We start from the raw sequence: 14,498 nt of genomic DNA on the forward strand, positions 1-14,498 counted from the left end.
AAATTACGTCTAAAATGGTGCCATCATTTTAAGTTGTCAAATGGACAACTTCTTTCCGATCATTACAGAAACAAGAAGGCCAAAGGCTAATAGAGTGTTTTATCTGGAAAAGCTTGTTATTACATTGCTCACTCCAAGTCAACTGCCAACTGGTGCAAAGCTGAGCCTTAAATATAGGACCATAATCCATGTATGAAACAGATACAGTTAGTTTTGAATATTGGTGAGAACTAATGTAAAGCAATTCCTGGGCCAACAGAGAGCTGAGCAAGTCGGTATGAATAGTACAATTTGAGTACTGTTTGGCTTTTATGTGATCCAGGGCAAGAGAAATGGAGTTCAATTCAGCAATGAACACAAACTGCAGAGGGGATTCTGTGCACAACCACTGAACCACAACAATCCATGGGATAGCCCACAGAGAGTCACCTGATTTTGAACCATTCATATAAATGGGAATGGAAGGATGGTTTGAAAGATGTTCGACAAATAGAAGGTGGTACTGCCAATCAGAAGTACCTGCCTTTCTCAAATGACTGAAATAAAGATCACACTTGGGAATGATAATCCATGGTGGAATAAGCTGACCACTGGATACAGCAATGTTATCAAAGGACAGACCCAATTCATCCAACTGTACCTAGATACAAAGACCAAAAGGAACAATGGCAATCAGTCTGTTCTGAAAAAAAAGGCCCTTCAAGGAAGGAAAACATAACCCCACGTAGGATGCTGTGGTAAGGAACAAACTTTTGAAGCATACAGTAAAGACACTTGCAAATGACAGAGGTGTAGAGGAGGTTCATGAGACTATAAGAGCTCTGGATTGGGAAGCATGGAAAGCTCCTGTTCAGAGCTAAAGCCCCTGATGATGAACTGGGTCTAGCATCTTCAAGGTCAAGGTCCTGGCAGAGCCACAGACTAGAGACTCATAGTCTAGTTTTGATCAAAAGAAGGCATGATAGATCTTTAGCACAGAAGATATTCAGTGCCCTTTCACACTTGACTCATAGCTACTTGATGTGTGGTTAAAGATAAGACCCAAGAACTTTACCTCTGGGACCACAGGAAGCACAACTTCACCAACATTGTTCAGAATCAGGGTGAATACCCTGTTTGTGTCAAAAGGGCATACGAACGGTTTTAGAGAGAGAAAATTTAAAACCTTTTGCTGTGGTCCACTTCAGTAAATGATTGAGGGCAGTCTGAAGCTGCCTCTCTAACAACCTCATGTTTGACAACTACATGAGATGTGGAAGTTTTCAACATAGAGCCCATTTGCAACAGTAGGAAGGAGTTGTCAAATGATAGCATTGATCTTTATACTGAAAAGTGACACTCAAAACATAGCCCTGAAGGACTTCAAGTTTCTGTAGAAAAGAACAGGAAAGTGTTCAACCCATACAAACTTGGAATCACCTGCTCATTATAAAATTTCTAATAAAAATGGGCAAATGGCCATGCAACCTATATGAGTGGAGTTCTTGCAAAATGCCACACCTCCATGCAGTATCGTAAACTTTCTCAAGGTCAAAGTATATTGACACAACATGCTGTTGCTTGAGAAAGGCTTCTATGATTGACATTTCAAGTCGAATTAGGTGGTACACAGTGGAGCAGTGTTGTCTGAACCCACAGTGGGTGGGTGAGAAGAGGTTGAGTGATTCAAAGAACCAAACAAGGTGAATGTTAACCATCCTCTCTAACGTCTTATAGAGACAGTTTGTCAAAACAACTGAATGGTGCTTTGAAGGAATCTTGAGATCCTTCCCAGGCTTAGAGAAAGGTAGGATGCCACACATCAGGAAGAATATTCTCCTGCCAGATCCATTTAAAAACAATGGGAAGAAAAGCAAAAGCAGAAGAGAGGTAGTGCAGCATCATGTAGTGTATATTATTGGGTCTGACCAATGTATTGCCAGACCAATGAAGAACAAGCTTGACTTCTACCAGTGTAAAGAGGTGATTAGCTCGAAAGGAAAGAGGTAACTGCTCTGCCCAAGTCTTGATGGCTAAAAGGTGGAGGATAAAGCAGAAGTGCTAGATATCCAGCAAAAGCTTTTGCTGAGAGTATCAGTAATGCATTGGGCATCAGCAACTTCTTGGCCCTCAGAAAGCAAGATCAAAATGGGGATAGAAGTGTACTGCCCACTGACCTTCCAAATCTTGTCCCATATGATTTTGAACTGGTGGTAGAAGAGATGCTGGTTGTGAATTTAATCCAAGATTCCTTCTGACTTTGACGTCTTACCTGCCAAGCATGTGTACAGGCTCGCTGAAAAGTGATGAGGTTTGAAAGTGTGGGACATTTATAAAAGGTATCCTAGGCCCATTTCTGAGCCATCTGTGCCATGTGGCAGGCAGGATTCCACCATGGACAAGGATACCACAGAAAACTTGGGGGTTTTAGGTACAGATTGAGCAGCTGCTTGGAGAATACAGTCAGTGTCTGCTGCCACACAGTCGTCTAAGATGGCAGGATCAAGTTCTGAGAGAGTAGTAAAAGAGAGCCTGGGTCGGAGTGGCTGGTCTCTGTCATTAGAAAAAGATTCCAGCAACTGATGGCATGACCAAATAATCATTCTGCATTTCAGAGCTGGACCTGAGGAAATGCCCAAACCTGGAACCAAAGAAACAGGACCTGGGGAACTGCTGGAAGGAATAGCAGGGACAGATATGGGTGTTGACATTGATTCATCAACTTTCTTAACCATGAAGGGCAAAAGACTTTTCACATGGTTTGAGAACGATTCTTTCAGAGGCATGGAGAGATCCATTCGCACTTCCACTATAGCAGTGTTATGAAGTGTAGCAGCATACATCTGAGATAGAGTGGTGGACAGTAACTTTCAAGCCTTGGGGTAAGAAATGTTGTAAACCATTTTCAAATGCTGTAACTTTTTCTTCCACCCATCTAGGGCATGAATGACAGTGAGATGGGCAAGAGCCACTACAATTAACACAATGAGGATCTATTTCACACTTGTAGGCATCGTGATCCTTCCTACCACAATGAGCACAAATCAAGGAATCGTAACACGTTTCTGAGTGACCGAATCGCTGACACTGGAAACATCTGAGAAGGTTTGGAATGTATGGCTGTACTCTGCAATTAAGATAACCTGCCTTGATGGTGGCAGGTGGAAGTAGTGATGTAAATGTTAAAATTAGGACATTGGTCGACTTCATAATTTTATCTTTGCAAGTGCAGATATGCTGCATTGTAGAAACTCCTTGGGTGGAGAAACCAGTGAGGATCTCTGACTCAGGGATGTTCTTCAAATCCCTCTCAACAATAACTCCTCATAATGAATTCAAAGTAGAATGGCTACCTCAATGGCATTTGAAAGTAAAAGGAGTTCACTTTGTTTAGGAGTGGGTATTTCCACCAATGTCATCAGAACAAAGCTTTTTGACTGACTTGAGAGAGCCAGAAAGTCTCTCTAGTCCATTCTGAATAAAAAAAGGGGAGACATTTGCCCTAAAGATTTGTTTGATAAAGAGTTTAATATCAGAAAAAGATACAGGTGTTGAAGAAGATGAATATTGCTGTTCAGAATTTTCAAGAAGTGGTCGTTTACCAATGGTCTGTTTTTTCACTATTTTATTTAGATTTTGACTAGGGAGATTAATAATAAGGTATTTCTGTGTCTACTGACCCAAATCATCATGAAGCCCTATGAGAGGATGCAGTACAATGTCAAACAAGAACATTGCAGCAATGCCAGGGTTTCATGAATACTATACCCAAACACCAGGATCAGAAAATTTCTACAGCACTGACTGAAAACATCCAACACTGGTACTTAGTTGACCCTAGTCCAAGTGGACCAGCTGTTTGACCCTGGGGGGGAGACACCCAAAGGCCACCTGTCTATAGGAATTCAAGGCCAAAGTGGTGTGTTAGGGTTGGACCCCTCAACCATCAGGATCCTCTCCTCCCCTTTATGGGTCACCACACATGGCAGACACATGGGTGGATGTTTAGATCACAGAGGAGGTAAACTGACAGAACAGGACTTTGTCTGGTAAGTCCCCCTTGCCACATACAGGAATCTACACCAAGAAGAGAAAGGATGGATACCCAGGCATCACATGTGTGTGATAGTTACTAAGAAGAAGAGTGATGAAAACACTAGAGGATAGAATAGGATCACAGAGGATAACTGGACTCTAGGGTTATCATGAAACTGATTTTGACAAAGAATCAGAGTAAAGAAAAAAACTGAGGATAGAAGTCACAGAATATCACTCTAGGTTACCAGAGGAAGAACAAAATCATTGCAGACATCCAGATAAAGAAATGTAGCCAAAGTGTAATATAAGTATACAAGGGAAAAAACAAGTACTACAAGAAAGGATGAAACCTGACCCAAAGAGTCCCAACAGCATGGGAAAAAGTAGAGAGATAAAACAGAACAAGTGACATAGGTCGAAGAGAAAAAGGGATGTCTGCAGAGGCCCATGTGAAAATGTGCTTCAAATTAAATGCAAATGTAAGATAGAGTACAGGAAAGTAGAAAAAAGTTGATAAAAATGAGAAACTAGGGAACAGGAATATAAAATAGAAAGTAGGGGACAAAATCCCCAAGCTGACAGATAGACACCAATGACAGGGAATCACATAAAAGAATGGCTACAAAAAGGACAAAAAAAAAGGACTAAGGACAGAGAGAATAGGAATTTAGGCATAAGAAAAGAGCTATTAGAGAAAGAAAACAGTACATATCTTAAGATGCAAGTATAAAAGACAAGGTAAGTCTAAGAAATGTGGCTCATGGAGTGATAAAATGAAAAATAGAGAATGGAAGATTAAAATTGTGTCATGAATGGTATGAAACAACCTACAGTACTGGTAAGGTTACAGTCCAACAGATCATTCTCAACTGACGAGAAAGAAATTTGGCTGATGGAATGGGAGGAAGAGACTCAGGAAGCATGAAGTAATCCACAACTCATTAAGCAATGGCTGCAATGAACTGGCTTGCTAACACAACAATAGTTTGAGACTTAAGCTTAAATCATATCACACACTTAGGAGTAAGTATAAACCACTGTTAGTTAAAAATTCATGATAAAAAAAAGTATTTCAAACAAATGATAAAGTTAAACACATCTGTATAATAAAATGCTGAGAAGAATGAAGTTTCACAAATGCAAGCACACAGAGGGAATTAATAACAAATGGAGGCATGCATTACCCTTCTATTGGTGGAGAGCTTTCACTGCATGATGACATCTTCATGCATTAGCAAAATTCATATAAAATTAGGTGGAAACTGTCTCAAAGTTAGTGGCATGCAAATCTCTTTGGCACAAATACTGAAGAACACTGTTAACCAGAGTGAGTTGTTGTTTTGAAAGGCATTTTCCTGAGGCTAAAGAATTAAAAAATAAAGAAAAAATACACAAATATTTCTTTCTGTATCTTCTGATAGCAAGTAATATCATGGAATAATTATAAAGGTGCATTTGTTCTTATTCACAAGTTCTTTATTCACATGAAAGTTCTACCTAGGAAGGTCAAAATGTTGTTCTCTGCTTTATTTGTAAGTGTTAATACCCACACCAGCTGTTCTGAGATACATTTTTTCCTCAACTGGGTTTCTAGTCATCAACAAAAATTTGAAACAATGTCAAGTAGATAATGCCTAACATGGAAGACAATGTAATACATCATTAAACAAATTAAAATTTTGGCTTTCTATTTTCTTTAAATAATATAATATAAACTACGAGAGAGAACTATTGGCAATTTGTGAAATATAGAATATGACAGGTGGACATGGCAGGCGAGCGATTTTCTCATTTATGGCTCTGTAAACGAGTAAGATTAAAAACCACAATAATTATGCTTCACCAAAGTATCATACTTTTATATTTCATGTATTTTTATAATAAATTCTATACTTCTCAAAGAACTAGTAAATAATTTAGTGAAGAGGGAAAACCTAGTTAGTAAATGTCACAATTTCCATACAATAGAAAGTTTGAGCATTTTGTAAAAATATTATAAAATTAATAATTTAAAACCTATACAATATTAAAATTTGTTTATTACTTATGTTTGATAAGTTTATTTACACACATTGATAACAAACTAGTTCAAAAATTCTATTTTGAGTAAAATTTAAACGTTTGTGACACATTCTGACCTACCAAAAATTAAATTCAGTGACTAAGTCATTAGTCTAGGACAACTTTCTAGTGTGTGTGTGCATAGATGCCCAGATATTTATAGTCCTTTTGAAATCTTACATAAATCTTAAGTGAGTCATGTGCTATGTTGAATGCAGCACTGTTTAAAATTAGATGTCTGTGATTCTATAATTTTGTACAAATTACTAATATTGACAAGGTAGAATATAAGATGAGAACCTCATTATTTTTTAATTTGCTGAGATATGGCTTATGTATTGAATCAAACATGGCAGCCCTGTTCAACTTTTTTAACTTGTCCCTTGTATAAAACTTACTTCAATATATGATGTGAATAACCAATCAACAGCTTAGAATGTTCTCATAGTGGTTTTTCTCACCCATTTTAATCTTTGAAAAGGCTACCACGTTATTTCAGTGAAAATGTGTAGATGAACTTGTGTATATTACACCAAATTGAATAAAGTTAAAAAAAAACAAAACAAAGTCAATTACAAAGGGATATTTTTAGAACAAAAACATTATAAATATGACCATCAGATACTGATAGTTTTGTGTTAATTTATTTCCTGAAAGAAACCTGAGGTAGCCAGATCACCACGTTTACTTTCATCTGTGGAAGATGCAAAACAAGTAAAAACTGAGCCAGCTAAATCATCTTTAAAATTTACCAACAAAACAACATTGACTGCCAAAGAGACAACTATTTTGGAAATTACAAGAATAAGATGTGGGCATGTTCACATGGATTAAAGTTTCTCTTATCACTTCCTAATCGTTTCTTCAGATATGTACAACATGAAGAATGTCAGGTTAGTAAAATTTTAAAAATATCAATTAACCGAATATCTAAAAATTAGAGCATGAACATTACTTACAACACTTACCAAAATAAATTGCAATACAAAAATCACATTTAGGAATATTAGTTGTTAAAAACTGTTTCATGCATGATTTTATAGTGACCACTTTTTTAAATAAAACATTTTTCTTTTGACATGATGTTTAAAGAATGTTTAATTTTAGTGTCATTGCATTTCAAGAGGGGAATGAAGTAAATATACTCTTCAAAAAAAGAAACGCAAAAGGCAAAATATGAGACAAATTGTTAACAAGTTTATTCCAGGTAGTTCTGTATGACATGTGTGAAACTTTGCACATTCACTGCTGAACATCCAAAGTCTGCAAAGGCGAAGTCCACGCTCACTAGGTGAAGTTTAACGTGACTCAACGTGAATAATGAGTATGCGCCCCGTCAGCATCAATAACTGCTTGGCATCTCCTGCCCATGGAAGCGATGAGATGACGAATCACATCCTGTAGAATGGCTGTCCACTCACTCTGCAAAGCTGCTGCAAGCTGAGGTTGTCGCCGTCACAGACGTCAGTCCAACTTGTCCCAAAGATGTTCGATGGGGTTTAAATCTGGTGATCTGGAGGGCCAGGGAAGAACATTGATGTTGTGGTGTCTCAAGAAGACAGTGGTGAGTCGGGCTGTGTGAGGACGGGCGTTGTCATATTGAAAAACGTCGTTGATGTTCACCATGATGGGTTGCCCATGGGGCCTAAGAATCTCGTCGACGTATTGTTGAGCCGTAAGAATCCCTCAAATGTGCAAAAGGTCTGTTTTGGCATTGTAGGCGATGGCAGCCCACATCATGACGCTGCCACCACCAAATCTGTCAACATCCTGCACACAGTTTGCTGCAAAACGTTCACCTCGGCGATGGTAAACATGGGTCTTTCCATCCTGCCTACGAAGCATAAATCGTGATTCGTCGCTGATCCAAACATGCCTCCATCGTCGATGAGGCCATACCCGATGTGCCCAAGTCCACTGCAGCCGTGCTTGACGATGTTGCTGGGTGAGGATGACGCCTCTGACTGGACGTCGAGGTCGGATTCTTGCATCTCGTAGACGGTTGCATACAGTCTGATCGGAAATCCTACGCAGCCCTGGTATGGTTGAGGCAGTAGACGTCGCAGTGGTGGTCCTATCCCGAAGGTGACGTAACCGGATGTTGCGATCTTGTGCGGGCGTGGTCACACGAGGTCTGCCAGATCGTGGACGGTCACGAGTTGATCCATGTTGTTGGTGATGATTCCATAGCCTTGTGATGGTGCTTGGGTGGACATTCACAGCTCTGGCAACACCTGATCGAGATTCGCCTGCTTCCAAGCGACCAATGGCGTTGTTGCGTTGTGCTTCACTCAGTCTTGGTGTAACTGTATTGCGTGTCGGTGGCTTAACACTGAGCTATGGAAATTGAGAACCTGTCACTTTTATAGGGATTTTGCACATGTTGCACTTGCAGAACATGCATATCTCTTAAACAAATATATTGGACATGCATGCGTTTTGGCGAAAAATCCGATGTTTTTCTCCGTTTTCAAAGTGCACAAATTTTATTGTCATTTTGGTCTGACAATCAGTGTCTTAACACGTGTAACATCACATACTCTGAGCTTGTAACGTTATTACATATATTTCTCTTTAAAATAACAAAAATATCCCTTTTGCGTTTCTTGTTTTGAAGAGTATATATAAAAAAAATGCAGTTACCATGTCATTGATAAGTAATATTGTTATAACTGTACAAATAATTCTGAACTTACAAAACATGTATTTCAGGTGTGGGAAGAACAATTTTATCAATATATGCCATGTACTGTAGAAAAATAAAATAAAATTAGTCATAGAGGCAGATAATACAGATAACAATAGTGACATCCATTACAGTCACAGCAGATAGTGACTGGTCTCAATGAAGACATGGACACAAATCCAGATGCCTACAAGATTGTGTGTGTGTGTGTGTGTGTGTGTGTGTGTGTGTGTGTGTGTGTGTGTGTGTGTGTGTGTGTGTGTGAGAACTACATTTTGTAAAGCTTGCATATGGAAAGCATGAACCATAAATAGTCGCATGCATTTTATTTCATAACCTCACAAAAATGCCTTTCATCAAAGCAGTACAACGTTACAGCATTATGAAGATCATTTCTATTTCTCAGCTCAAGTGTTTACTCAATATAAAGATGCTATTAGATGAAGCCAGTTTAAAAGGTTTGTTTGCAATGAGGCTTGATACATACTGAGATGAGAAATTATCTTGGTTATCTCATTAATGTTATTTTGTTTCTGCTACTTTAATTAACTGAACATAAAATAATTATGACATTTATGTTATAAATTTAAAAGCCTATAAACTTTGTGTGTTTTGTGTGAGAGATGCATGTATAGAGAGAGCAGCGTAAGCTTCTTAGGACTTTCAATGGTTTGAGCAACTTTTTCAAAATGTTGAAAATATTTATCAACTTCATTATCATTAAATGGTGGTAGTTTAATATACTGATAGAACACAAAGTTGTCTCTCACTCAGAGTTGAGTCTAATTTCAATTTCTTTCTTGGGTTTGATACTGGCTTGTTTGGCCTTGAGAGAGTAAGCATCTTTCAGCTTTGATACAGACTTGCTCTTTCTCAGCTTAAATGCAGGCTTGTTCCAACTCTGTTAGAATTTTAGCCAATTTGTACCTTACCTTTATTACTTAACTCTGATTGGCTAGTGGTACACCAGAGTATTTCCCGGAAGCTTCCTCAGACTACAAATCATCATTGACCAGCATTTCAATAATACACTTTAGTTCATTTTTTCTCATTGATTTCTTAATCTCTAATTCTAAGATTTAGGCAATTTTGAACAACTCAAAAAAACTTTGATAATCACACCTGATAAAATATTGTTGACACTGATAAATATAAATTTAATTATAATTTTATTTTTGACCAAATTTTGTCTGACTCAGATCCAGATTCACAAACAATCATAGATATTAAAATAAATCAATATTAAATTTGTTACAATCAGTGTAAATCTTCCATCAGTCCCATAATGACAGTTGTAAGGCCTTCATGGGTCTGACTTAAAGGAATGAGTGATTCCAAGGATGCCCACATCCTGAAAAGAAATAGAACTGTGCATGCTGTTAAAGAAGACAGCTGGCTTTGAAGAATTTCTCATTCCACAGCCTGAAGGCATAGAAGTTTGGGCCTGGCTTAATCTGGAAGTGAAAAACTTCTAAATGGATGAAGCACTACGAGGGAGTAAGAACAGACTTCTGCTTTATGATAAGAAACCCAGGTCTCATAGCTTCTGATAACAGTTTTAAGTATCCTGTAACAGATTTACTGTTAAACACTTATTTTAATATCCATGTTTGTTTCAATTTAATACATATTCAAAAATGCAGTAATTGTTAAATGTTAAATTACAACACGTACCAATTAGTGGAAAGGGATGAGAATATGCCAGTCATTCATGTAATAGTGAGTGTGAATACTGGAGGAATGAAGGTGACATGCAAAAATTCTGACTATCCAGCAAAAAAATGTATGGTGCAGATGGGATGTCAACAGTAGAGCATAAAACAGAAAAACTTGATGTGAGGATAGGCAACTGTGATGCCAAATTTTGTCATCCATAATCTGGTTGAAAAGAGCCAATAAAGGAAAAGAAATTACTCCATTGTAAACCAAGGAGGCAGGAAGAAGTGATGAATGGGAGGAAGGTCAATAACTGGTTGCCAATTGCTCATCTTTTCAATACCACAAATAGCCAAGAATAACAATCCCTGAGAGAGGGGGTGATATGCTTGCCACTTTGTGCAGAAGATCCTGGATGGCTTGTGCTTGACAGCTGGAAGTAAGAGAGTCTTTCAGAAGTGGAACTCCAACTGCTAAAAGACAAAAGAGAAGTGAAATGACTGACCAACTGCTTATGAGTACTTGCATGATACACTGATCTGTAGATAATGTCTCACACACTGACATGAGACCCCACAGGACTCTACAGTCACCAACACTAAAATCTGCTTTCCACCTGAAGTAGAATATCTGCTGGTAAGGTCAAAATTGTCTGTGTGTTCCAATAGATCATGGCACTGTAGCAAGAGGTTCGGAAATTGGAATGGGAGATACAGTGAACTGTTTTGTAGAGAAAGAACTTTGAGACATTTGAGATGCCAATGCAGAAAGTTAAAAATGTACACAGGCCACATCTACTCTAGACTCCGTAAAGTTTGGAATTTCCACAGAATGTCTGAGGTCTTTAAGAGCTAAAGTAGTTAGGCAAACTCCTTACAATAAGGCATCTCTCTCTCTGAGAGATTCTAGCAACAAACCAACCAAGATACCAAGGGGAGAGCAGAAGCTGATAACTTGATCAAAGTGCAATTTAATTACTGAATAAGATCCTCCAAAATTTAAGCAAGAAATTTATGACTTGCCTCAGATGACATTTGAAGAAATGATAAAAAATGCAAAACTGTTCTGAGATAAATTCTGGAAAACAGATTAAGATGAACAAGGTTTTCCAGGCAATGAAAAGCCAAGGCATGATGATCCAATACATGAGGAGGACAAGGCATGGCAGCACCTTTTCTCAAGTGATCTGCAAACTTTCTTGCATACACAGCAGTATGTGGAAAAGGTGGAAGGACCAGGTAATCTGACAAACTTGTTTCTCCCAGTAAAGAAAGTGAAGATTCATAAGTTACAGGATAAATACTCAAAACATTATAAAGATGGCATACTAGTTGTAAAAGGATTGTAGGATACAGAATGTCTGCCTGAGGTTCAGGAAGGTGCTGGAAAAGTAGAATTAAAATTCTCACTAGTTCACTCTTGATTTCTCACCAGCTAACTCAGCCTCAAAGCCAACAGGAAAAAAAGCATTAGACCAAATGCAAGACATTATCTCTCTGTATCACCAAGGGGTAAGTTAAAATGCAATTAAAAAATACATGTAATGAGTGCTAACCCACCTGTTAGTAACTATATATGCTCATAAAAATACTTTTTCATATCAAGTTGTTCTCAAAGATTGTAACAAAAAGTGAAGTTTACTTTTTGATCATGTTTATTGCAACAACTGGTGCAAATGCAGAACAATTTTATATTACACAACACTATTATATTATTCAAGATAATAAATATTTTCTTATTTGGAAATAAACTCAACATTTTCTATCTTTGCCAAGGGGTGAATTTGTAATTTTGATTAAATGAACAAATATTAAACAAAGTATCACAAATTTACAACTTAAAAATACAACAACAAAAAACACAACAAATATGATGTATCATAAAACCAGACTAGTGTTCTTCAAGGAAAGCCTAACACAGAACAAAATTCAAGTTTCACACATATCACAAGTTTATGTGGGAAAACACTATTAAATAATTTCTCACCTTCAGGGTCAGACCACAGTAGGTCACACATGGGACCATCATGTGGTACTTCTTGTTTTCGGTCAATTGTTCGAATCTGATCCAAAGTTGTAATTGAAGGGGACAGACCTCCATGAACACAGAATATCTGTAGTTGGAATAGTGTGATCATAAATCAGAAGTTCCAAAGAGAACTAAAATATTTTGTAAATGAAAAAAAATTAAATATGTTGCTGTGTTTTGAAAACTTGTTAACCACTTCAACAACTACTACTGAGCTGTACTAAAATAACCTTCATAAGCTAGAAAAAATGGTATCTTTTTCAGACAATGTCTAATTTTTATGAAAAATGAAAGTTAAGCAAACTGACACTGGGCTGTTTCTTATCATTACAGGGTTTTGAATTACAGTGCAGTTCTGGGTGTAACAATGTTTTCATGAATATCATAACAGAGATGTTCAGTTTTGTTTTAATTTTATGTGAAAAAAAGTTAAAATATTTATAAAACAAATTCATAAATAAAATCACTATACAGGTTTTCTTTTTAAGGTAATAATTACTGAAGCAATAAACAAAGACGATTGTTGGCCAGATGGCTTTAGTTGGTGATATGTTGCATATGGTTTAACAACATACAAATACAAATGAAATTTTACAATCTTACTTTCCCATCGATGATAGCAGACAGGCTCAAGTAATCAAATATTTCAGTACAGTATCTCCAAACTGTGATAGACCCATACTTCCGTAAACACTCATCATAAAACCCATACACCTGGGTAATCTGTCGACTTTCATGGTTGCCTCTGATGAGGGTTATTCTATCAGGGTACCTAACCTGCCATAAAAAAATACCTTATGGTGATGAGATACCCACTTGAAGTGAAAATGTATTCTAAAGACAGCTGTTATGGGTATTGAAACTTTAAAATAAAATACAGAACAATTTTCTGACCTTCATAGGTCATCTTCTGGTTGACAGAGTTTAAAACTGACTGTTACTGGGCACATCTTAGATATGAGTGTGTGTAAACAGGTACAAGATTGTAGAGACCATTACAGTTACATATTACATTATTAATCAATACATGTATAAAGGTGTTGTCGGGAAATAAATACAAACAAATATAAAATGAAAGAAGCCCTACTTCTTTAAGAACTCACATCAAAATTGAACCAACATTATTTTCTTCTTTTAGGTTGTTTATAGAATTAGTATCTTTCTGTGCAAGGTAGTTGTTTTTAGCTTTCTTTTCCATGAAATTATGTTGATGCTTTTGTGCGAGAACTCTTTGAAAAAGTTGTTTAAGATATTGTTTTGGGGTGTTTTGAGAAAATAGATATTTTCAGTTCAACCTGGAAAGATGGGCTATCAATGGAATTGCTGTTGAAGTTGTTTTCTTTCTAGTGATTGTTTTATTGGTGTTTTTATTTGTGTAGAATGGACCACTAGTCTTCTGGTTAAGTCTTCTACACAGGCTTTCATTTTGATAGATGGAATACTTCTTGGTGTTATTGCAAAGAACTCAAAGAAACAACTATAAAACCTTACATTGTTACATACCACATATGTATAAACTTACAACGAAACATAACATTCCAGTAAACACAAAATTCTTTTAAAAACCAAGTACAAAACTAAAGTCCACATTATGTAAAACCTACACTGACAAACATAACACTAACACTATTTATAAAATACAATGCAACAACTGCCACAACTTCTATATCAGAGAAACAAGCAGGAAAATGGAACCGAAATTCAAAAAACACAAGAAAACACTGCACATTTTTGAACACTGCAAATCAAATAAGCACAGCATAACCATAGAAAACACCAACATACTAAGTATGGAAACAAATATAAAGAAATGCAAAATCAAAGAAGCCCTACTTATAAAAGAATTCAAACCAAAATCAAATCAATATAAAGGTACACCTCTATACCTATATTAATTAATAACCTAACATCAAACCTCAATGCCCTCTACAATCTTGTACACATTCACACACTCATCTGTAAGAAATGTGCCCAGAAATGGTAAGTTTTAAACTCTTTGGTAACCTAAGAAGGTTGAAATATTTTTTGTACTTTATTTTAATTAAAGTTT

At 36.8% G+C, this 14,498-nt stretch overlaps 1 protein-coding gene across 3 annotated transcripts in view; it reads right to left on the reverse strand.

The window, feature by feature from the left end:
• The window catches only part of LOC143238492 (serine/threonine-protein phosphatase 4 catalytic subunit), a 60,096-nt gene that overhangs the window by 21,092 nt on the left and 24,506 nt on the right, over positions 1–14,498 (reverse strand). For 2 of the 3 annotated variants that reach the window (XM_076478778.1, XM_076478777.1), the window contains exons 4-5: positions 13,052–13,225; positions 12,407–12,533 (exon numbers count right to left, since the gene is read on the reverse strand). In XM_076478778.1, coding sequence (XP_076334893.1) covers positions 12,407–12,533; positions 13,052–13,225 — 301 coding nt within the window. The remainder of the gene's footprint in view (positions 1–12,406; positions 12,534–13,051; positions 13,226–14,498) is intronic. The other variant, XM_076478779.1, reaches the window with a different exon arrangement.

This window comes from Tachypleus tridentatus, chromosome 13, assembly GCF_004210375.1.
Source record: "Tachypleus tridentatus isolate NWPU-2018 chromosome 13, ASM421037v1, whole genome shotgun sequence".
Taxonomy (NCBI): Eukaryota; Metazoa; Arthropoda; class Merostomata; order Xiphosura; family Limulidae; genus Tachypleus; species Tachypleus tridentatus.